General features: G+C 42.6%; 1 protein-coding gene and 1 pseudogene across 1 annotated transcript; one reads left to right on the forward strand and one right to left on the reverse strand.

Annotated features, from left to right (window-relative positions):
• Nucleotides 1-241: 241 nt before the first annotated feature.
• LOC134035353 (histone H2B-like) lies at nucleotides 242-1,146 on the reverse strand (annotated as a pseudogene).
• A 4,807-nt stretch (nucleotides 1,147-5,953) lies between these two features.
• On the forward strand, nucleotides 5,954-17,359 carry dnajb6b (DnaJ heat shock protein family (Hsp40) member B6b). The gene is given in 9 exon segments (XM_062479085.1): nucleotides 5,954-6,127; nucleotides 8,808-8,948; nucleotides 10,828-10,937; nucleotides 11,771-11,833; nucleotides 12,261-12,371; nucleotides 15,653-15,778; nucleotides 15,958-16,025; nucleotides 16,027-16,121; nucleotides 16,462-17,359. Coding segments are annotated over 8 exon segments (744 nt in total). The 5' UTR covers nucleotides 5,954-6,127; nucleotides 8,808-8,883; the 3' UTR covers nucleotides 16,568-17,359.
• The last annotated feature ends 5,491 nt before the right edge of the window (nucleotides 17,360-22,850 follow it).

Here is a 22,850-nt window from a genome sequence, read left to right on the forward strand (position 1 = left end):
AAACATGCTGAAACGGTCTTATTGTTGGCAGAATTGTTGTTTGGTTTCTTAAAAATGTAAGCTTTTTCCTAAGAGAATCTTTAATCTGGTTGTGACCAAATTGGTATCAACTGTATCAGTGATCTATTATAAATGTGTGCTGTCAACAGTCACAGACAACATTTGTAGGATTTGGGTCTGGAGTATAAAAAGCAACCAAATAAAAATTGAGCTGCTACTTAGCATTTCATAGGCTATAGTTTAAAGAACAGTGACATTTTAATACAAGTTTGGCATCAACACACACATTCTTTGTGATCTTTTGGAATAATTGTCAGCAGATAATTTTAACTGAATCTGGTGGACCTCATCTCCACGCTGTCTTCAACAGACTTCTATATAAAATAGTTTATGGGGTCACCGAAAAGGAAGTGTTCAGATTCAATATGGTGACACTTAGCCAGACTTGTGTCCCATACCACACAAATACACGTTCTAATAGAATTGATAACCACCTGCTCACTTGACAAATTATAACTGGTAAACATTTCATTCTATTTTTTTAATTTTTTATTCTATTATACAACACCGCCACCGTGTGGTCAATAAGAGTCGTCTTAGGAGGGAAAAGTGAAAATGGTTTTCTTCGGGCAGACTGTTGTAGCATAAACGACTTGATAACATTTAGCAATTAGATTGGTCATTAATTTCCTCATACAACACTTACATATTTAAATATAAAATAAAATAGTCATTTCAAAACGATGCCTTTTTACTTGGAACTGGTGTACTTGGTCACTGCCTTGGTACCCTCAGACACGGCGTGTTTGGCCAGTTCGCCGGGGAGGAGTAGACGCACAGCGGTCTGAATCTCTCTGGAGGTGATGGTAGAACGCTTGTTGTAGTGAGCCAGACGAGAGGACTCACCGGTGATGCGCTCGAAGATATCGTTCACAAAGGAATTCATGATTCCCATGGCCTTAGAAGAGATACCAGTGTCGGGGTGACTTTGTACACATAGATGGCGTAGCTTTCCTTCCTCGACTTTCTGCGCTTCTTTCCGCCCTTTGCGGTGGTCTTAGAGACGGCTTTCTTAGAGCCTTTCTTGGGCGCGGCCTCATGTGCGCAGTAAATGCACGTCCAGACATGGTGAGCGAGTGTCTGCATACCTTCTTTGTGGGCTATGCAAATCATTCATGACATTTACATTGAACTCACACAAGGTCTATTCAATCTGTGCTTGTCACAGTATGCTTCATGTAGTTTAAAATACTTGTAGCCTACGTTGTGCTATGCTCCTCTTTATTGGTGAAATCGTTGATCCTAACGTTATCCGACACCCAAAACATACATAACTTATTACTTGATGGTATAGGCCACTCAGACTCACACATGCCATGATGTAACACTCGTGTGCCAAATGACAGTCATAGACTTAAACCCATTAACGCATTAATATGTGGAAAAGTAGACTAAGCTTTTATTCTATAGGTATTAATCTGTAATGTAATGTAATGCTATGTTAGCCTATTAGGATGGTGAGCCTGGGTTTGATTCTTTATGAACGTCAATCTCATGTTCAGCGTCCAGATGGTTTCACTGGAAGTAGTTCCTTGCCAGTAAGGACTTCAAAACAGCAGGTGGCGTAAATAAGCAACAATTGTCGAGAGTGATCGAATCTCACCATACATTTTCTAATGCTACAAAAGCAGGCCAACATGAAACAGCCGAAGACCATAGAAACCGTTTAAAAATGTCCTGCACAAAAAATCTAGCCTACAGTATATCTGCAAATCCCAAAGAAGGAAGAAACGCGGTGACATTATGTAGAACCATTTAGAATAGAGTTTTAACCACTTGCGCGATGATCGTGCGCAGCTCCCACAGGAGTCTGGATAGTCGCTTGGCATCCGCACATCTATTTATCCGTGTGCAGATCTGTGAAGGTCCACATTTGTCGCACTTTCGAAACCGTGCTTCAAGGAGTCCGAGCACCAGCAGTATTTCCGGATACGCAAAAATAGAGTGGAGAGGTCGGTAGAAACGAAACCTTCGTGCCTAGCCCACAAAATACAACACAAAATTCTGACGGCAGACTAACGAAGGGAAGGATACATCTGATCTGGACGGGTGAGTGTAGGCTTTTACTGTACACAATACTGTACATTACTGTACAATATATTTTCTGACTGTTACATTTTGCGATGGCAGTGTCGGAGCGTGAAAACCCACCTTGGCATCCCCTGTCAGCATCGCATAGCCCACCATGCAATGTGGTTCAATGTCGCAACCTTGTTGTGTCACTCAGGTTACCCCGATGCTAGGATCTTAAAAAGTGCGTGGACATATTGTAATCGGTGTAAATATCTTTATAATTAGGCTATTGTGTACACATGTGTGGACAACCTAACAAACAGCTATTACATATTATTTTGGTGTGAATATGAGACACACATTTTTCTGACAGGTCTAAAGCTAAATTTTAATCGTACTAAAAATGGATTCAGGTGATTTGTAGAAAGATCGGCTACTGTAGAACTTAAAGAACAACGTCAAACTCAGTATCAACCGCTGAGTTAGCCTATTGGAAAGGACCTGGACTTCTGGAACTTTCTGAAACTTTCTGAAACTTTCAGATGTTATGTAGGCCTACTATAACCTACTTTTCATGATTTATTATACTTCACTTCCATTTTTAAAGCACACATTAGACATCTACCAACTAATCTAAAATATCATGGCGTTTTGCTCTTTGATCTTAGTCACAAATGTGTATTATGGTTGGTATACCTTTGTGATGTAATTAGATTAAAAAGAGAGAGTGGAATTCAGGGTAATTTGGACTCACCCATAGATATGAAGGTGAAACATGTCTCACAACAGGACAGGCACAACCATGAGGATGCCTGGATTCCTGAGGGCTCATGGTGACTTTACAGCATGGCTATGCTAATCTTACACTAATCACACACTGTCCATTGTGTTGCATCCAGGGACAAACTGCATTCTCACTGTTCTGGACCAGTTGTGAACTTCAGTCAACTTAAAGTGCATTCTTCCTATATTGACATGCAATGGTATTACACTGAAATGTATAGCAGTGTAGTGCACCATTCTCAACAGAAGATGCATGTAAACATTGTATGCATGTAAATATATTAATTATGTTTTGAACTGTTATTTATTGTTACTGTGGCACAAGCTCTTTTGCAGGTGGCAGCAGGTGTTGTTATTAGGTTATACCGAGGCAGTATAGACCATAATTCAATTCAGCCAGAATCATTGCATGGTTCATTAGTTCTAGGACATACACAGAGCCACTCTTTGCCTGGAAAAACCTCAAACATTGGCACACAGAACACAGTACGATTGTGTGTGTGTGTCTGTGTGCTTATTTCACACACATCATATGACTGAAATAAGTAGTGAATTGTCTGTTATGCTAACAGGCTTCAGTCTCTTAAACAGAGCTGATTTCACTGATGTCTGCTTTCATTTAGCTCTGTTCATACAGTTCAATACAAAAAAACGTACTCTACTTTGCTGACAAGGTGAGTCAACATTTTCCTCAAGCCTGCCTCTGGCCATCGGACCTTTTGAGTTGCTAACTTACACTGACAGACCGTCCGTTTTCCTCTTCATCAAGATGTGGGGATGAGGATTAGCCTAGTCTCACAGAAACTATGATGGGTCTTCAAAAAAAGCTGTATAGATACCACTGAAATGGAGCTCATGAACTCACAAAAGCACTAGTCTAGATAACCTAACAAGCAATGACCCAAAGTTAACCCTTGTGTTATCTTCGGGTCATTCTGACCCATCAGTCATTGTGACCCACCGTCGTATTGCGACAACTTTACCGCATACAAAAACAAAGTGAAGCATTTTCTTTTAACTGTTGGGCTGTCTTTTTTTTTGTATTGGGTAAAATTGGGTAAACACAACGATGGTTCGTTATGAACCTTTGGGTCATGTGACCCGAAGGCAGCACAAGGGTTAAACACACTCAGCTTTAGCATTTACGTCACTCAAAATAACCTGCCTAAACCTGTTTCTAGAGAACTAATGCCCAGACGGTTAATGTACAATGCTACTCTAGTGCAGTTGAACCTAATTATGAGCTGGTTGATTAATGTGTGTCAGAATTGTTACCACTCTAATTACAGCAAATAACCAATGGAAGAGTAGATCTCCAGAAACAGGGTAGGGCATCCCTGATCCTGAGACATGATAGGACTTGACCGTAACTTTAAGACCGCGTGCCGTTTTTTGAGTAAACGCATGCTTTGTAAATGTCAGTTACAGACTTGGAGTTAAATAAAGCTTCAGTTCAATTGTATTTACCCAAACGTTCTGATACACTTTGGCCATTCCTCCTTTTGTGGTTGGGTATGACGACATCATGATAGGCCACCATATCAAATGAAACATATGTCTGTCTAGTCTCACGCAGGTCTGGCTGTCTAACGTTGTTAACATCTTCTGCATGGGTTCCTGGTGGGCTTTCATACCAGAAACACTAGGTTTTGACCCTTCTTTTATGTACTATGAAGCCTCTTTAGAAAATCTTGACTCACTTTCTTATTAAGCCGGAGGTTCTCACTTTCTCCCACAATCACCCAGTTGTTAGATTTCCCATGGGTATGCTGTTAACTCTTCCTTCTATGACCAAACAATCAAGGAAAGCTATTTTACTGTAGGATGTTCCTAGGGGGGTCAGATAGCTGAGCGGTTAGGGAGTCGGGCTATTAATCAGAAGGTTGTTGGTTCGATTCCCGGCTGTGCAAAACGACGTTGTGTCGTTGGGCAAGGCACTTCACCCTACCTGCCTCGGGGGAATGTCCCTGTACTTACTGTAAGTCGCTCTGGGTAAGAGCGTCTGCTAAATGACTAAATGTAAATGTAAGTTAAACTGTCGTTCAAGTTAGTGTATGGTCATATGAACTAGCATGCATGTGCATACATGGGATACTGAAATTCTAAGTAGCCTCTTACTAATTATAAACATACTTATTAATAATATGGGAGAATGAATCATCTGCTGATTCAAGGTAATCCATAATGCCTCCTTTAACTTTGGCTATCACACTTTCCTATAAGCATTCGTTCACATCAAGGTCACGCCAGCTGGTTGTAATTCAATCATTCTGTGTGTATTGGGAATCAGCTGGCATGGACAATCTGGCTCTATTGCACCGGTAGATACTCTGTCAATACAGTAAGTAACCTAGGCCTGCATTGTTTGATCAGTTATGGACCTGTCATTTAAATCTGAGCCTGTATTCCTGGATAGGCATTGTAAGATGTAAACATTGTAGTAAGTGGGTGACTGACCTAGATAAATTGCATTGCATGCTGTTCTGCTGTCATACGCTGTCGCGAGTCAATGTTAGACCGTGCGGTGACGTTTACTGTTTATGAGGGATTGTGGGATTGATTGACCCACATTTTCTGCTCACACTGTGACACGTTTCACGCTGAGCAGATTGGGATTCTAGCAGCCGTGTCCGCCCACGCAAACACATACACACACATTGTCTCTCTCTCGCTGTGTCTCTGTCCCCGACGCGCTCTCTCCGACGGCCACCAGCGCAAACACACAGACACTAGCCTCATCCATGATATGATTCTTAAAGTGCTGCAGGGCGGGAGATGGCTCAGTCACGGCTGAGTGAGAGGAGAGAGAACATACAGTACTGCACGATGGGTCTGTGCTTGGAACGCATCTGCTCTCGTTTGGGTGCTCTGAGCAAAGCTACTGTACGATCTGTTAGGACAGGGTGAGAAGGGAAGGGAAGAAACAGAGGGTAAGAGTAAAAAAAAAAAAGAGAACAAAAACGAGATGGGGAAACTAGAGTGTGTGTGAGTGTGTATGTTATAGAAACGGAGAGCGAGAGAGATTGAGACAAAGGAAAGGAGAGAGGGAGAAAAGTGGGTGTGTGGAGAGTCAGAAAGTGAAGTTGATAAATTGCCCCGGGGAGACAAAGACACTGACCAGGGCAGCCAGGGGGTTCCCGTGCCAACAGGAGTGGCATAAGGCAAGTGGTTGCCCATGTCCCATTCCCCCATACACACGCTCTAAAAGAAAAGGGCACTGGGGTTAAAAATAGCAATCAAACAAGATCCAACTGGACTCCCTGTGGAACTGGTAACTATTTGCTTGCAATTGATTTCATTTGTTTATATCATATAGGTCTAGTTACGTTGTTCTGTTATAATATTTGCGTAGACAGCTTATTTGTGGACTGAGACAAAGTTTGTTTTTACAACACAGAATAAAAGACCTTTCTTAGATGTCGGCTAGATGGTTAGCCACTTTGTTGTTTGGATGTTGGCGTCAACTAAATAATAGTTATAGTAAGCTTGTGTGTTAAAGAGGCTTAACTGTGCTTTTAAGTTTTTTTGAAGATAAGGTGTATAGTGGAGTCATCATGTTCCACTCATTCTAACCCGTTTTGCTGTTCTGAATAAGGGGTTAGCCTGTGCTGTTGTCTGTGTAGACAGAGTAGTTTCTTGTTTTAAGGTCATCTCTGGAATGAGAGCCTCGCCTGCGTTGATTTATCGGTAAACAGGTCTGGTGTATGGTGTCTCTCACTGTGTGTGTCACCTTCGGCCTGCCTCTCTCTCCTTCCCTGTCCTTTTCTTTATGTCTCTCTCTCTCCCGTCTCTTTCTTTATTTCTCTCTTTCCTTCCCTGTCTCTGTCTGTATGTGTGTTTCCTTTCTTTCTATTATCACTCCTCTCATCTTTTTCCCTCTTCTCTTCCACTTTCTTCACCCTCTTTTTCTCTTTACTTGAGGCAGAACAGGGCTGAGTGTTCAGCAGGGTAACATTGGCTGGTCGGCATCAGACCTTATAACACAGACACTGAATCATTTGTTTTTCTTAGAGGGGATGAAAGATAACCCAAACTGATCAGATACTGTGTTTGTACTATTCTTTCTCTATAATTCTTTTTTTTCATGCTTTATTTGGTGATCTATGGTTTGTGAAAAGCCTTAACAAAAGGGACATTTATATGACCACCACAACTGTAATCCTACCAAAGCTCAAACAAGGTGTTTTGTGACATGATGTGACAGTGCTGTAACGTGTAATAGTAGTATGCTGGAAAAAACCTTGTCTGGTAGAGCTAGGGTTATAGTGGTCATTTGAATGTTCTTTCTTTTAAATGTACTGCCATATCTTGCCAAAAAAAGACTGCCAAAACAAACGTCCACATTTGGACATGAAAAGATTGAGGTGATTCTGCTCTGCCATGAACGTGTTCGTTGTTTCACCTCGCAGAGCAGATGTTTAGCAGTAGCGTTAACCCCCCCCCCCTCCCTCCCCAATAATCCTTTCCTGAGCTGGCAGCCTGGCCCCCCTCCATGTGGCCATATTTAATCCATCACGTATTACTCTGGGTTTAGCTTCCCGCTTTTAGCGTTAGCTTTTCCAGCCATTTTACACCATTACTAACACAATAATCTGACTAGCAGCTGTCTGCCAGTTTGAATGCAGACTGCTGAATGTCCACTCTTCAAAATCTGAAAGGGTTTGTCCCTGTGGGAGAAGTGGTCAGAAACCTCTGATGTGGGTCCTAGTCTAAATGTTTTCTAGTAGATTTGAGCTAACTAGCTATTCTTCCATGTGTCCTTTTGGGATGTGTGAGAGGGGCTGCATACTGAGCAATGTCACCGAGCCAATCTCAGTCTGTGATGGGCTGTTTTGTCATCCCAGTGTGCTGATAATGTGCCGATGCAGGTAACTGACTGTGGAAACAAGTCTGACTTGTCAACATGTTGGTCAGGCTGTAACAGTTTGACATTGCCTGTAAAAAAGGCTTGAGTTTGATTAAATTAAATTTGAACAGTTCAGATGCCTTAGTGTTTATTGCTGATGCCTGGCTGCCCTCCTGCATGGAGGAGTGTGGTGAAAGTGCAGTGTTCAGTTGAATGCTAATAAAACACAAAAGTAGATATAAATAAAACACTCTCCAACTTTTTTATCGTGGAGTTATATGTTGTACAAAGAGATATTCATAAGTGATGCCTAGCGAAAAAGCTGTTGTTGCTCTTCTAGTGGCATATTGCATGCGATGATTTCACAGGTGGGCAAACTAATTTGGTTGCTTTTCTACAACGTTTAAAGGTAGATTCTCTGTAAAGGGAGTGTTGAAGTTATATCTACATTTCAACTCTTGAGCATACATCTTTTCTGCCCTCCCTCCCTCCCTCCCTCTCTCTCTCTCTCTCTCTTTCTCTCCCTCTCTCTCTCTCTCTCTCTCTCTCTCTCTCTCTCTCTCTCTCTTCCTCTCCCTCTCCCTCCCTCCACAGAGATTCTGTAGACCATTCAAAGGACCCTAACCTTCAACACGTACACTGACATACACTGTCAAACACAGACAAGACCATGGTGGAGTTATATGTTGTACAAAGAGATATTCATAAGTGATGCCTAGCGAAAAAGCTGTTGTTGCTCTTCTAGTGGCATATTGCATGCGATGATTTCACAGGTGGGCAAACTAATTTGGTTGCTTTTCTACAACGTTTAAAGGTAGATTCTCTGTAAAGGGAGTGTTGAAGTTATATCTACATTTCAACTCTTGAGCATACATCTTTTCTCCCTCCCTCCCTCCCTCCCTCCCTCCCTCCCTCCCTCCCTCCCTCCCTCCCTCCCTCCCTCCCTCTCCTCTCTCTCTCTCTCTCTCTCTCTCTCTCTCTCTCTCTCTCTCTCTCTCTCTCTCTCTCTTTCTCTCTCTCTCTCTCTCTCTCTCTCTCTCTCTCTCTCTCTCTCTCTCTCTCTCTCTCTCTCTCTCTCTCCCTCTCCCTCTCCCTCCCTCCACAGAGATTCTGTAGACCATTCAAAGGACCCTAACCTTCAACACGTACACTGACATACACTGTCAAACACAGACGAGACCATGGTGGAGTACTACCACATCTTAGGAGTCCACAGAAACGCGTCGCAGGAGGACATTAAAAAAGCGTGAGTACCAACCCTGTTACCTCCCCGCTATTTATATATGCGTGTTGTCGTTGGAAACGTGGGCCACTCAGAGGGATGTAATAGGCTAATTATATCACCTCCGCCCCTCACTCCCCATAGCAGCTTGTACGGGGGGGGGGGGGGGGGGGGGGCATGAGGCCACAATGCAGAGAAGTTTCCACTCTTCTTCCAGTAACCTTTTGAGAGCCCTGCTGTAACAGTCTGTCTGTCACACTGTCCTGTAACGCCAGCAAACAGACCGGCTTAAGCTTGGAGACCAAGTCAGGGCTCGCTCTCATGACATTGTTTTTGTGCTCGGAGGACCCGAGGAGTGACAGATGTTGTGTGTCAGGTAGCATTGCGAAGATCTTCAGAACTGTTGGGTAGCTTTGGTAGCAAGTCTCAACATTTTCACAATACTACCTAACAAGTGTTAGGAGCCCTTTCACAAATCAAATCATCAAATCAAAATTTCTTTGTATAGCCCTTTTTACAAGCAATGTCACAGAGGGCTTCACATACGCCCATAGAACTGCCCCTCAACCAACCTAAACCCTCAAGGAAGACAAGGAAAAACTCCCAGAAAAACTCAATAGAGGAGAAAAAAATCCTCCAGAGACGGTTAGTGAAAGAGAGGTGCAGAACACAGGCTTTCACAAAACTCCCAGCATAGTTTTAAATAATGTTGAGGATTATTGTGAAAGGGTTGATGACTGTCTTAGGTAGTATTGCAGGATGCTAACTTTGTTAGAAAATATTGTCAGTGTTGAAAACTGTAATATGAACTTTTGCGAAAGTGTCAATAACTGTTGTGGGGATTGTGATTGTTGAAAACTGACAGTATTGTGAGTGTTGTCAACACAAAGTTCAGGCTAACTGTGATGTTGGATATTTCTGTGTTTACTTTTATCACCTCTATGACCTCAGTAATTTATAAAAAGGGTCCTTTGTAAATATCTTGCGTCATTTTCTTTTTTTCTATGATGACATTTAGACTGTTGATGAAGTTTGCTGCTTATCTGTGAAAACAGGCTCTGCACGGACAGCAATAGCTTGCTTATCAGCTCATTTTTCTGTGGACTCCCAACCAAAGACTCAAAAGTCTCCATTGACCATAGACTGGCCACCTAGCGCCCCCGTTTCAATAGACACTATTGACTGTGTAGACTGTTAACCACTGAGGCTATTGAGTTAAAATTGTTTAAACCAGTTTAAACCATCACCGCTGCCAGGCTTAGAGAAACAGCTGATTCAGCTGGACCCACCCACTCCGGCTTGGACCTCATGTCAATGAAGTTTAGACCTCCTTTGTGGGGTGTATTGTGTATGTTGAGTGTAGTTTCTACCTGTAATTGTGTGCATGCCTTTTTTGTGTGTATGAGCAGGTTTCTTCCTTGTATTGTGTGTGTGTGTATGAGCATGTGCGACAAGAACACGTGTATGTATGTGTCTCTGTTTTTGTTTACAGCAGGAGTTGATGAGTGTGTGTTTTTGCTATCCTTAAAAAAGAAACCATTCATGTGTCTCGCTCTACTTAGCATGGCACATGACAGTTGAGGACACCCCTTCTCCGAGATAAAATATCTGAGAAAGATGTTCTCAATGTGAAAGTGTTAAGGACAACACACAATATTTGAAAGGATGAGTGATTATTTCATATGGGAAAAACCCTTTATAGGGGTTCATTTGGTTGTGAATTACATGACATCCGCTCAAATTTCACAAAATATACTTTATCAACTGAATCAACAAAATCTATTTTTTCAATTAATCTAGTGGACCCATTTTAAGATGGTGACATTTAGCCCTTCTGCCTTTTATGCATCTCCGTGTGTCTCTTAGTGTTGAAATATTGTTCGTATCTGTGTTTCTTCCTCAGCTACAGGAAACTTGCGCTCAAGTGGCACCCAGACAAGAACCCAGACAACAAGGAGGACGCAGAGAGGAAGTTTAAAGAGCTGTCAGAGGCCTACGAGGTGTTGTCAGACGGTAGGAGAGGCTCTGTGTATCATTCACACATGAAAGTCAACCCTTTTGCATGCTATACAAGCTATGTTCTTTGGCATGTCCTTTATTAGTCACCAGCGTTATGTGTGTTTTAGGTTGGTTGTAAAGCCAAACATATCTAACAAACAAGCCAAACAAACAGATCAGTCATGTGCATCTTCTGCAGATTGGTCCCCATCCCTACTAGAGCTCACTCTCTGTGGATGTCAAGAAAGGCTCTTTGTTTGCCTTCAATAAGGAACTTAAAGAAGGCACTCTGGTTGAAGCACATCAGAGATCTTTAAATGTATTTTTTTGTGGTTGTTATGTGTAGTTCGCACAGCAACAGTAGCAAAAAAAAACTGTCTTTAAAGTGCACAATGTGAGGACTGTGCCAAATGGACGCTTGAACATTAGCTGCTTCAATTGGGTCTCTGTATCCAAGGCCTCGAGTCATTCATCTCCTTTGCAATTTATACTTTGTCAATTCTTGGTATATGAAAATGTGAATTTGTTTAGATGTGCACATTCAAGTTTTAACAATAATAACTCTGCATTCAAAATCCTTAGGCTTGAATGAGAAACAGTCTATTAACTCACTCTATGAAAAGAGTGACTGACTGAAAAATATTTAATTCAAGTGATTACGAACATATCTCAGTCTAATCTAGAGCGAAGGAGGGTTGTTCTGATTGAATCATCCATATTCATGCCAGCATGTTACCATAAATGAAGTAAAGAAAAAAAGGGGGTTTCAGAGGAGCATTTTCTCTGAGATAAATGTCATCTTTAAATCGACAAGTTGGTAATCTCCTTTTCTTCCTTTTTTTCTTTAGAAAACAAGAGGGACCTGTATGACCGGTATGGTAAAGAAGGGTTAGCTGGAAATGGAGGAGGAGGTATTTTGACATTTGCTTTGTGTATGATTGTATGTATATGCACTGGTGGTGTTTCTACCTCCCACAGTACATGCAGATCTATAGATCCAATATCTTTTGAACCATTATGTACAAATGCTACACTACACGCTGGAAAAAAGTTTTACTGTCTTTGGCCATCCTGGGCATTACCGGTAACTATCAGCCAAGCTTTGTTGTCTAATGCTTCGGTTAACTTAATTCAAATCTACAGCATGCAGATACCATATCTACCATGTGGCTTGATTAAAATATTGTAGTGTATTTTCGGGGTAGAAACATCTTAATATATATATATAGATTATTAAGATGACGATTCACATTCATTTAAGATCAAATACATTTCTGAAGATGTTTTGGAAGATGTTTATTCATATAAGAGGATAATTTGATCTTCCGTTTTTCACAGGAGGACATTATCACAACGGAGACCACTTTGGCGGCGAGTTCACATTCCGTAACCCAGAGGATGTGTTCAGGGAATTCTTCGGTGGTCGAGATCCATTTGCAAATTTCTTTGGTGAGTAGGTCTTCCCACCCTTTCGAGGATAAAGCAGTGGGTTACTCTCAGATGCACCCTGGGGGAATTTCCTTTATCCTAGAGTGGAGCAAGAAATATATTTCAGAGAGACAAACACAGACAGAGAGAGACAGAGAGGAGGCACAGGCCAAGAGAGATGGTGTAGAGGGGAGAGAGTTGATAGAAAGAGATTGAAGATTGGAGAGCTAAAAAGGTGAAAATATCCTTCAGTGAACTATTTCACTTTGAGTTGCTTCTAAATAGTTTATTGATGTGCATTGCATATTTGATATCCTGTTGAACTGTAGTTGTACGGTACTGACGTTGACTTTCGAAGTAAGGCTTTGGTTTTCGAGCCAAAGATGGGGCAGACCTCACAACACTAATTGCTGTTGTTTTCTTTGAATAATGAATCTGCATCAAGTAGGCTGTAAAGGATATAAGAAAATATCAGCAAACATGTTTTGTTGATAGAGACACAGAGAGAGAGATGCATGCTGTACACCCCCCCCCCCCTGCTCAAATCAAATCCTCACCCATGTCATCTTATAATTCATTTTTCAATTAGATTGTAAATGCTCCAGCCCTCCCATGATTCAACTCTCTCTCTCTCTCTCTCTCTCTCTCTCTCTCTCTCTCTCTCTCTCTCTCTCTCCCCCTCTCCCCCTCTCTTTCTATCTCCCCCTCTCTTTCCCCCTCTCTCTCAATCCCTCTCTCACCATCTCTATCTCCTCTCCCTCCCTCTCTCCTTGTCCCTCTTGCTGCCTCTCTCTATCCTTTATGAGAAAAAAAGGCCTAAACCCAAAAAGCCTTTCACTAATCCTTCCTCTACTGCATTGTGCATCTCTGTGCACTCTGACCCTACCACCGCAGGAGGTCTTTACTAAACTTAGAGGGCCCAGGAAGATGTCGCCAACTGTCTCTGTTTGGCTCAACCTTCACTTTATTCAACCAGGATTTAAAACCCCCTTCAACTGAACAGGGACAGTTTTTGTTTACAATGCAATTTTTGGATTGGTTTGAGGTGAGCTCAAAAGTGCAGCAGTCATGAAAGAAAAAGCAGTTGGATTTCATGGTCATTAGCACACTCCTGTAATGTTAGCCAGTGGTGGGTAGTGTAAAATGGCAAGCCAAGATTGTTAGCACAGTGTTGTCGTCTTGGCTAAGAGGGCAGACATATTGTAATGAGAGGAGTTTAGCTTGGGTCGGTTGGGGTAGAGAACCCTGTATCTGCTCGGCGAATGACAGCAAGGCATCCATAGTTCACTCTAAATATGGAGTCCACACGCAGACAGAGGACGGATATGAGAGCCTACATCATTCAACTGGAATGCTTTCAAAAATAGCTTCCGTATTAAAACAAGAGCAGTTGTAACAACGCCAGGGAGTGTGTGTGTGTGTGTGTGTGTGTGTGTGTGTGTGTGTGTGTGTGAATGTCTGTGTGTGTTGCACATGTAAAGCATGGTAAATAGTTGTGAGCACTTACTGTGTTTGTGCAAATTCTGCTTGGGGAGTGATGGTGAGAGATGCCCTGAGCTTCACTGACTCATGTTCGTTAATTGGGCTTGAAACAAGCAGGGGGCTTGTGCATCGCTCCTTTATGTACAAAATGAGTCTACATTAGACTACAAACTCCCAAAATGACACTAGTAAAAAATGGTCAGAATAGTCTTTTGCTTTATCTTATTGCTCTGTTTATCCGTTATCTACATTTACATTTACATTACATTTAGTCATTTAGCAGACGCTCTTATCCAGAGCGACTTACAGTAAGTACAGGGACATTCCCCTGAGGCAAGTAGGGTGAAGTGCCTTGCCCAAGGACACAACGTCAGTTGGCATGACCGGGAAACGAACTGGCAACCTTCGGATTACTAGCCCGATTCCCTCACCGCTCAGCCAACTGACTCCCACACTTATCTGAGTGTAAACTGGTTGTGTGACTCAGACTAAGCTTGTAATCAAACGTCCTGGAGTTTCTGAAAAATGAAACAAGTGAATCACAAGCACAGATGTTGTTGTTGTACCAGGTTGAGTTGGCACAGTATGTTTCAAAAGACCACGTGGCCAAACCTCAAAGCCGACAGTAAGATGATAGGACCTGCTAGACTCCCCTGGTGTCGGTGCCACAACAGTACAGGACTGTATGTGTTTAGCTGGATAGATGAAGCCTACCCAAGACCTTTATGGATACCTGGGATGTGTGTTACGGACAGGTTCCATCAGGTTCATAATGTGTCCTTCCTTACCTGCTTCCTTCTCCTTCTTCCTTTCTAGGTCACTTTCCTTCTCCCTTCCTTACTTCCTCTCTGTCCTCTTTCTTCCCTCTCTCCTTCCTGTTGTCCTGCCTTAATCGTGGCACTCACTGATTCTTATTTCCTCAGATGTGTATGCATGGCTTCCGTTTAACCGTTTTTGATCCAAGCTCAAATTAGCTTCCACCCTGATCTGAATATATCTGTGGTGTGGGTTTCTGTTTGGTGGTTTGTTATGTGGTTGGTCAGGTGTTTTTTTGTAGAGGATGTAGCTTAATAGCTCTGACTGACTGGAGATGAACCTTGGCCAGGGATTTCCTGTCAGTACCACACCAGCTGGTGCTGAAGATCTGTCACTTACTTCTGCTTCAGCCGACTGGGGTCCAAGCAGCACACACACACATACAAACAAACACACACAAACTCCTCCTCCTCCACTGCTGTAGTCTGGTTTGGACTAAATCATTTCCAACCCAGTCCGACCTCATTCCAGTCAAGCTCAATAAGTTACTTACAGTAAACAGTAAACTGAACCTGCTCTGATTTCCAGTACACTGTATGTGTTATAGATATCTAACACTGATGTAGGCAGTTCTAAGACTGAATTGATATGACCTAACCTCTGGTTATGTTAGCTTGCACTTTGTACAGGGAAGCTTGATAGACGTTGGGAGACTTATACTGACTGTCCTTAACTTGTTCACTGCAGCGTGTAGATCTGTGTCCCAGGCAGCAGGAGAACTACACCCAGCAGGCCCAGCCTTATCCAGCTCAGTTGACCCAGTTCAAAGCACAATTAGCCACTTATCCACGGGGGGGTTCACAGGGGAAAGCATCAGTAACAGAGGAAGGTCACATCCAGTTTTAGGAATATTCCAAGGCACAGAAACAGCCTCCAGCCAGGTTCTGCTTTTTGTAACATCCTTTCTGCCTCCGTTTTGGTCTTGGGGTTTTGGTATTGTGTGGTGCATTCCAAAAATTGTTCATCCTTCATGTAGTTTCCCTGTGCCTGTCTCACAATGACAGATGATCCTTTCGATGACTTCTTTGGTGGTGGGCGCAGTCATCAGCGGGGGGTGAGCCGGAGTCGAACTGGGGGTCCTTTCTTCCATGGGTTTGGGGGATTCCCACCTTTCGGGGCCGGCTTCTCAGGTGTGTGCATTTTCCATCGGCGAACACTGAAATACTAATTGCTTTGTATGTGAATTTGTCTTTCATTTTTGATTGCATTATACCTTTACTGAACTGTGGAAATGCAGTTTGCGCTGGATACGTTTTGAATTCAGCTGGGGAGGGAATGTGTGCTCACTGTGTTGCTGGTGTGCCCACAGCGCCAGGTTTCTCTCCCTTCGGGCAGATGGGCGGCGGCGGCTTCGCCTCCTTCTCTTCCTCGTCCTTCGGAGGGGGGGGGAGGGGGGGGAGGGGGGATGGGCAACTTCCGCTCCGTGTCCTCCTCCACCAAGTTCATCAACGGCCGAAAGATCACCACAAAACGGTAGGCCGCGCCCTCCACATTTCCAGCTCTGAGACTGGAGGTGTCGAGGCAGGGGTGACACATGTACAGCGCCTTGTATTTGAGAAAAGATTGTTGTTGCGTCTTGACAAGTATTGACTGTTTCGTCCTTGGCTATAACCACTGTAATACTGCTAGAACTGTGTACTTCTAGTCCTTGATTCCCTGCTGCACTTATTACATGCAGTATGTGTATGTTGCTTTGGATAAAAGTGTCTGCAAGATTGATACACGTGAAAGTACATTTAAAGAGATGCTTGGTGTCCTTGAGAGTTAAAATAGTTCTTTCTTCTGTGTTCCTTTGTGTGTGTGTGTGTGTCAGGATTGTGGAGAATGGCCAGGAGAGGGTGGAGGTAGAAGAGGATGGTGAGATGAAGTCTCTAACCATCAATGGTAAGGAACAGATGCTAAGACTGGATAACAAGTGATAACTTATACTCACTCCAGGAAAACAAATCCACTAACCCCACGGCCCGGTAACAGACCATGGGTTAGTCTTACCTCGTAGTAAAAACGTCTCTCTCAACCTGGAAACATTCTTAGTTTTCTTTATTCACGAGGGTAAAAATGATGTTCACAAGGGGTGTATTTATTCTGGATAACCTTTTGTTTGTTTGACCATCTATCTTTTAGGATAAGATGATTTTATTGTTTATCATTGATACTATGTATGATGGTTTTTTCTTTAATAAATGCAGATGTTTTTTTCTTTTCCGCAATATTGCAGGTTTTATGGGTGGATTTTGACTTTTAGATTTGAAAAAGACACAGTCAGATGGACAACTGAATTTAGCATGCTATTTTCGCTTTGTTTCATTAAATCAATTTAACTGTTGGTTCTCAAACCTTGCTCTAATGTTTGTAACTCTCACAAAACACTTCTCTAACCTCTCATGACCATGCCTGTAGATGACAGTCTAGATGAATTAATATTATTATTAATATGCATTTTGTGAATTTATTTTCTTTAGTTTGATGAGTGTTAATTCATCTCTGCATGGTTCCCGGTTTGGGCTGCTCATGCTATTTCTGTAACTTCCATCACTGCAAACCATTGAGTTGAAGACAAATGATCTCTATATAAATATGATATACATATAGTACATGGATAAACAGGGGATTTTGTGTATTTTGTATAAAAAAAAACAAGAATGAAAGTAATGTCCCATGGAGTTTGGTCAATAAATTTAAATTTGACCCAATAAGGGCTGTTGCAGTAACTGAAGAGTCTGTGTGATGTTTGTGTTGGCTTGAGTGACCCCCCCCCCCCCACACACACACACAAACACACTCCCTGTTGTGTGTGTGCTTGCATGTGCACACCTCACACCGCCTCACGCCTCACAGAAACGACCTTGCCGCTTCTCTAGGAAACTAGGAAACTTCTCACCACATTACTTACCTGTGTGTCGATGTTAACCTGCTACTAACGGCAACCGTCAAGCGACAACTAACGTGTGACAACTGTGACTTGTTTTGATAACATGAACGTTTTGCTTTCACTGGGTTTTTCTGGAATACGAGTGCAACAAAAGGATTATTGATATCAGTTTCATCTAAAAAGTAAATTACAGCAACGTGTATACCATTTTTAGATGGAGTCTCTCAGAGCTCATGACATGGAGGAACAGACACAGAAGAGGCTGTGCCTTTGTTGCTGTGTCACGTGTCTGGTAGCTCCTTCTAGGTCCTCCCAGGTTTTGACTGTACGCCCACTGATATGTACACATTCTGATAATGCCGAAAGGAAAGGAGATTTGGTCCACACCCTTACCTCAAAGCAGTGATGTGCCAGTTTAGGGCTCATATCAGCTGTGGAATTATGTGTATTTCTTATCAGTAGGCCCAAGTGGTATCAGCAAGCATAAGATCACTAGTCAAACTTCCATAAAACGCCTTGTCAGGGACACTTCATGTCCATATGCCACATTAGTGTTACTGTGTTCAGACAGTGCTCAGCTGGATACAGCTGTCTGATCACTGAAGCTCAGGGGGAATGGGTTTTGAGTGGGTGTGTTTGTAGCCCATCTCTGGCACACAAGTTCTGTGGAATGTGCTGGAAGGGGCCTGGTTTATTTTCACAAGCCCCAGCGCATTTTCAGGAGCGAGGAGAAAGGAGTGGTGAAATCCGTCACAGTTGGGTAAAAGGGAAGTGAAAAAGATTCTTCAGAACAGTTGACGTTTACATGCAGTTAGCATGACACATTTATCTAAAGTGATGTACAAAAAATGTATTAATAGTAAATGTAGGATTTGTATTAACTAGAGGTGCACAGTTGTGCATAGTGGTTAATGCCAATTAACAGCCCATTTCACTAGAAACAATTCCACAACATTTAAAGAGGGCATGAATTCCCTATGTATCAATTACGTGTGTCAGCCACCATTTTCCCACCTGAAGGTTGATTGAAGTATCATGTGCCAACCGTGTTGCTAGGTAACACAGTATCACTGTCCTTACACAGCAAGTAGACTAAGGTGACCTTGGTTGTGTTTGTGTGTCTGTGTGTGTCGGTGCTGATGCCTATAGGCAATTCCAAATCGTGTGTGGCAACTAGAGGCAGGTAACTAACGTCAGGCCATACCTCAACATAATAATTTGCACATCCCTGCAGTTGAAAATATCACCATACATTTAAACTTGAAAGACAAATCTGCTGAATTACACATTTGTTTGGATCAAATTGTTTTTAGGCAAAGAAGGCATTCCTAATGTGGTGCCCACAGCTATGTGAAAGCTGGCAGCTGAGTGTATTTGTTGAATGAATTCACCTCACTGTGAAGTAAATTGTAGGATATTTTTAGGTGAGACCATAGGGCTCTCTGGTGGCTGAAAAGAGGCATTGCAGTTCTCACAGAAAATATATCAACTGCGGTTTTGTTATCTGAACAAATTATTAATATCCTTAATGCTATACAAATATTTGAGTAGAGTAGATGTATAAAAGAAAAGGTGTACGCTTAAACACACATCTGGCAATAACCATTTAGAAGTCTCACACTTTTATTGTAATTCACAAGGTGCAGATACAGCATTCTGCCCACTAGATGACAGTGTCTCCACACACAGAGGTAATGACATAATCCTAGAGGTTGATTATTGGTTCTATCCTCGATTTATCAGTAACAGTAACCCTAAACATGGATATATTCAAGCATAGCCTATTGTTGCAATATCTGCCCTAGCTGTAAACTCAACAAGTTTGGGTAAAATGTGATAAGCATCAAAGGTAAATAAATTGACACTTCATTAGTCAGTTGTCTGTGCCAATAAATGAGTAAACAAGAAATACAAAGCTGTGATTCTTTAGGCCCTATATTGGGGGGGGAAACTATTTAGGTTCACCAAGCAGCACCTTGAAGAAATGATTAGGGTTATATTAACCATTATTTCCAGGTAGTTCTACATAACATCTTTTTCTAGGACATCTCTCATCCATCATGACATCCCATATTTATATTATATATCTATATCTTGCCCTTGAAGCCACGTGATGACTTTCTGTTACTAGAAGGCAGCATCCTGTTTGAATTCCACTCCATGCCATCCTCGTCTGTGGGCAAGGCAAGCAGGCAGGCCCATCTCTGGGATAACATCAGGCTGACAGGCCCTGGGGCTACCGGGTTGGGCTGGCTGCATTATGAAAGATGTGGGAGATAAGGCTAGCGAACACCGGGGCACAGCCAGCTGTTCTCTGACCGTGTCGGAACAAGGGCACCAGCGTTATCTCCACTTTCAGCAGTGGCGGCACCTCACCAGGGCCGAGGTTTATATTAAAACCTGATGGAGAGAGGGAGGGAGATACGGGGAGATGCACCTTTTGCATTGATAATGGTGTCAGCAGATTAGGGTTGTTGTTTACGAGCAAACAAAAAACAATGTATGCGTGTGTGTGTGTGTGTGTGTGTGTGTGTGTGTGTGCAATTTGTGATTAGTCTGTCCCAAACATTTTACTGTTAAATACATTAGGATTAGTAGATTTTTATGTATTTAATTGGGATGTCTATTTTGTGCTTGAGCGTGTGGGAGATGATGTGTATGTTTGTGTGAGACTGTGTGTCAGGTGCGTGATGTCAGTCAGAAAAATCACAATACAATGTCTCTCAAGACAATGACTAAATGAATTCATCACCAAACATTCTGTTTGCCAAATTAAGTATTTAATCCAGGGAAATAAAAAGCCTCCTTCATGAGTATAAAAATAATTATCGACATTGCTCTTTGATATTGTTTTGCTGAAATTAATTAAATGATAATGGATTTTATGTCTCTGCGGGGCGGCCGTCTCATCACCCAGGTAACAATCCCATAATAGAAACCAATATTGATCTGCAGGAGAACAGAGGCTTTAAACGAAAGAACACAGCCTCATAGATATGGCAACATACTGCTTAGACTTACACCCAATTCCTCCCACGCAAACAGGATGGGGAATAATTTGGATTAAATGTGTATTCGTTTTAGCACTACTTTTTCCAAACTGGAAGGAGACATGGTAAATCCCATCTAAGACTAAACCATGTTAAGTAGCCTGTGTTAGCCTTCTGGAAGGGATTCTCGCTGTGGTGTCAAACCTCCATTTCGGGGATTCCACTCTCACAAATAACAATGTGCTTGCAGTCGCCCCCTAGACTACAAATCTACGAGGGTCACGAAGGATGTCTCTGGGTAATAACATGGCTATTCAGATGTAACTGGAGTGTCATTGTGATCCTTTTGTCTCTGTCAAGGGCTTGTTAGTCTACCAGCTGATAGGCTACTCGCCATCTTCGACCCCATGGTCTTTGCTCTGTTGCGTTGGACAGTTTAAGTGACTCGGTTTAGGGCCAGATGAATGGTGAAACCAGAATTGGACAGCTCGGTGGATGGACTTATTAGGAGGCAAAAAGGGGAAATGTCAGGAAGTAGAGAGAGGGAGACTGAGAGAGGTAGGTATATTACCTGGAATACTTGTGCTAGTCAAGGCAGTATCTCTCTGAGCAAGATAAGAAGTGACAGAGTGTGTTTTCTGAGGCAATTGTATCTAAAAAAGAAGTAAATGATACAGACGCCTAAACTTTAAACAAGCAACCACTCAATTGTTTTACAAACAACTGGTCTTGATTAGACTGTTGATTGATGGCATCACTAAGGGGCACCTCAGTATGAAGTCTAGGAATGTAAACAGTCAATTAATTATTCAAGTTTGCTTCAGGCTGTGTAAACTAATAATTACATATTCCATGGATTACCCTGCAGCTACATTTCTCGGGAGCAGTTAGCATGCAGCGCTGCATGCGAGGTGACCCCTTGTCTCCAAACAGGTCTCTCAGTATGTCTCCCTGCCCAACAACACTGGTTTTGATATGTCACTGTAATGGTTTGCGATTTGTTAAAGGCTGGGCTATTAGATGTCATGTGCAGGAGGTGAAGGCAGGGGGGGTGGTGTTGAGGTGGGGGCAGGTTTCTCCTCTAGATGAGAGCGGGTTCAGCACGCGAGCATCTGGACCCTTTCTTCTCTTCGGCGTTCCCTTAATTACACAACACAATGGCGTTGAAATCTGCCCATAATCTCGCAAGTTAATAAGCCCCCCCCCCCCCCCCACACACTCCATCACCGATCCCTAACCACATCCCCTCCAACACACACATGCAAACACACACGGCTGCCGCTAATTCAATATAAATGTAAATTACCAAGAGAAAAGAATAACCAAAATCTCATTTTATTTACATGACTAATCACAATGAAGCACAGCCACATGAAATATGAATGGAAAATACGGGGTGGGGAGGGGGGTTGGGGTGGGGGGGGGGGGGGTGGGGGGGGGGGGGGTGCAGCCTGAGGGGGTGTTTGAACTTTCTCGTATTTCTGTCCTCTTTGTTGTTCAGTGAGGGTACATCAGTTTGACTAGCACTTGTTATAATAGATGCATCTCTTTCCAATGTTTAATTGTTTTGCTCCCGTCAAGGACGTTGCAAGGTAATAGAGCTCGCTTGGAACAACAGTCACAGGCTTTCATATTCACACGTGCACACACACACACACACCTGGATGCAGGCCTTTGTGTCAGCATTAATCAGGACATCCAGACTGAACATGTCATGTATCCGCATGCGCATCCAACCTGAACCTACCCTCTCTTCCTTTGACCACACCCCTGTAGATGTGCCGGACAATGAGGAGCGCAGCTGCAGACAGAACGCCCTTCCTGGCCCCCAGTCCCAGCAACGCTACCTGAGAAACGCCCCCCAGAACCCCCATGAGGATGAGGAGGAGCGCGGCCTGGCACTCACCAGAGGTGTGTCTCCCACATTCGGGCTATTTTCTGTAATGAGGAAGTCAGTGGTGGTGAGAGAGATGGTGGTAGATATCGAAAAGGACGTTTTGTGTGTCACAGGCATCTGTAGGCTACAAAACAAAAACAAAATGAAGAGAGATGTGTATACATTCCCTAATGTCCAGTTGTTAGAGGGATGGTTTTATTTATCTCAATAGTTTTGGACTCCACTGGCTTCAAACTTGCATTGTTTCTACATTTAAGCTCTAAGCCTAAAGTTGTTATAGCATAAGTTTATAGTAATGCCCCAAAAACTTTGCAGTGCTTAAATCTGTTGAAAGTGGATGATCCTGGAACAGTGGGTAGTGTAGTTGTGAAGGATTATTTTTTAATCAGACAAAGCTTAGCTAAAAAAGAAAGCGAACTCCTTAATAATGCCGGCTAATTGTC

The sequence above is a fragment of the Osmerus eperlanus genome, chromosome 15, assembly GCF_963692335.1.
Source record: "Osmerus eperlanus chromosome 15, fOsmEpe2.1, whole genome shotgun sequence".
Classification (NCBI taxonomy): domain Eukaryota; kingdom Metazoa; phylum Chordata; class Actinopteri; order Osmeriformes; family Osmeridae; genus Osmerus; species Osmerus eperlanus.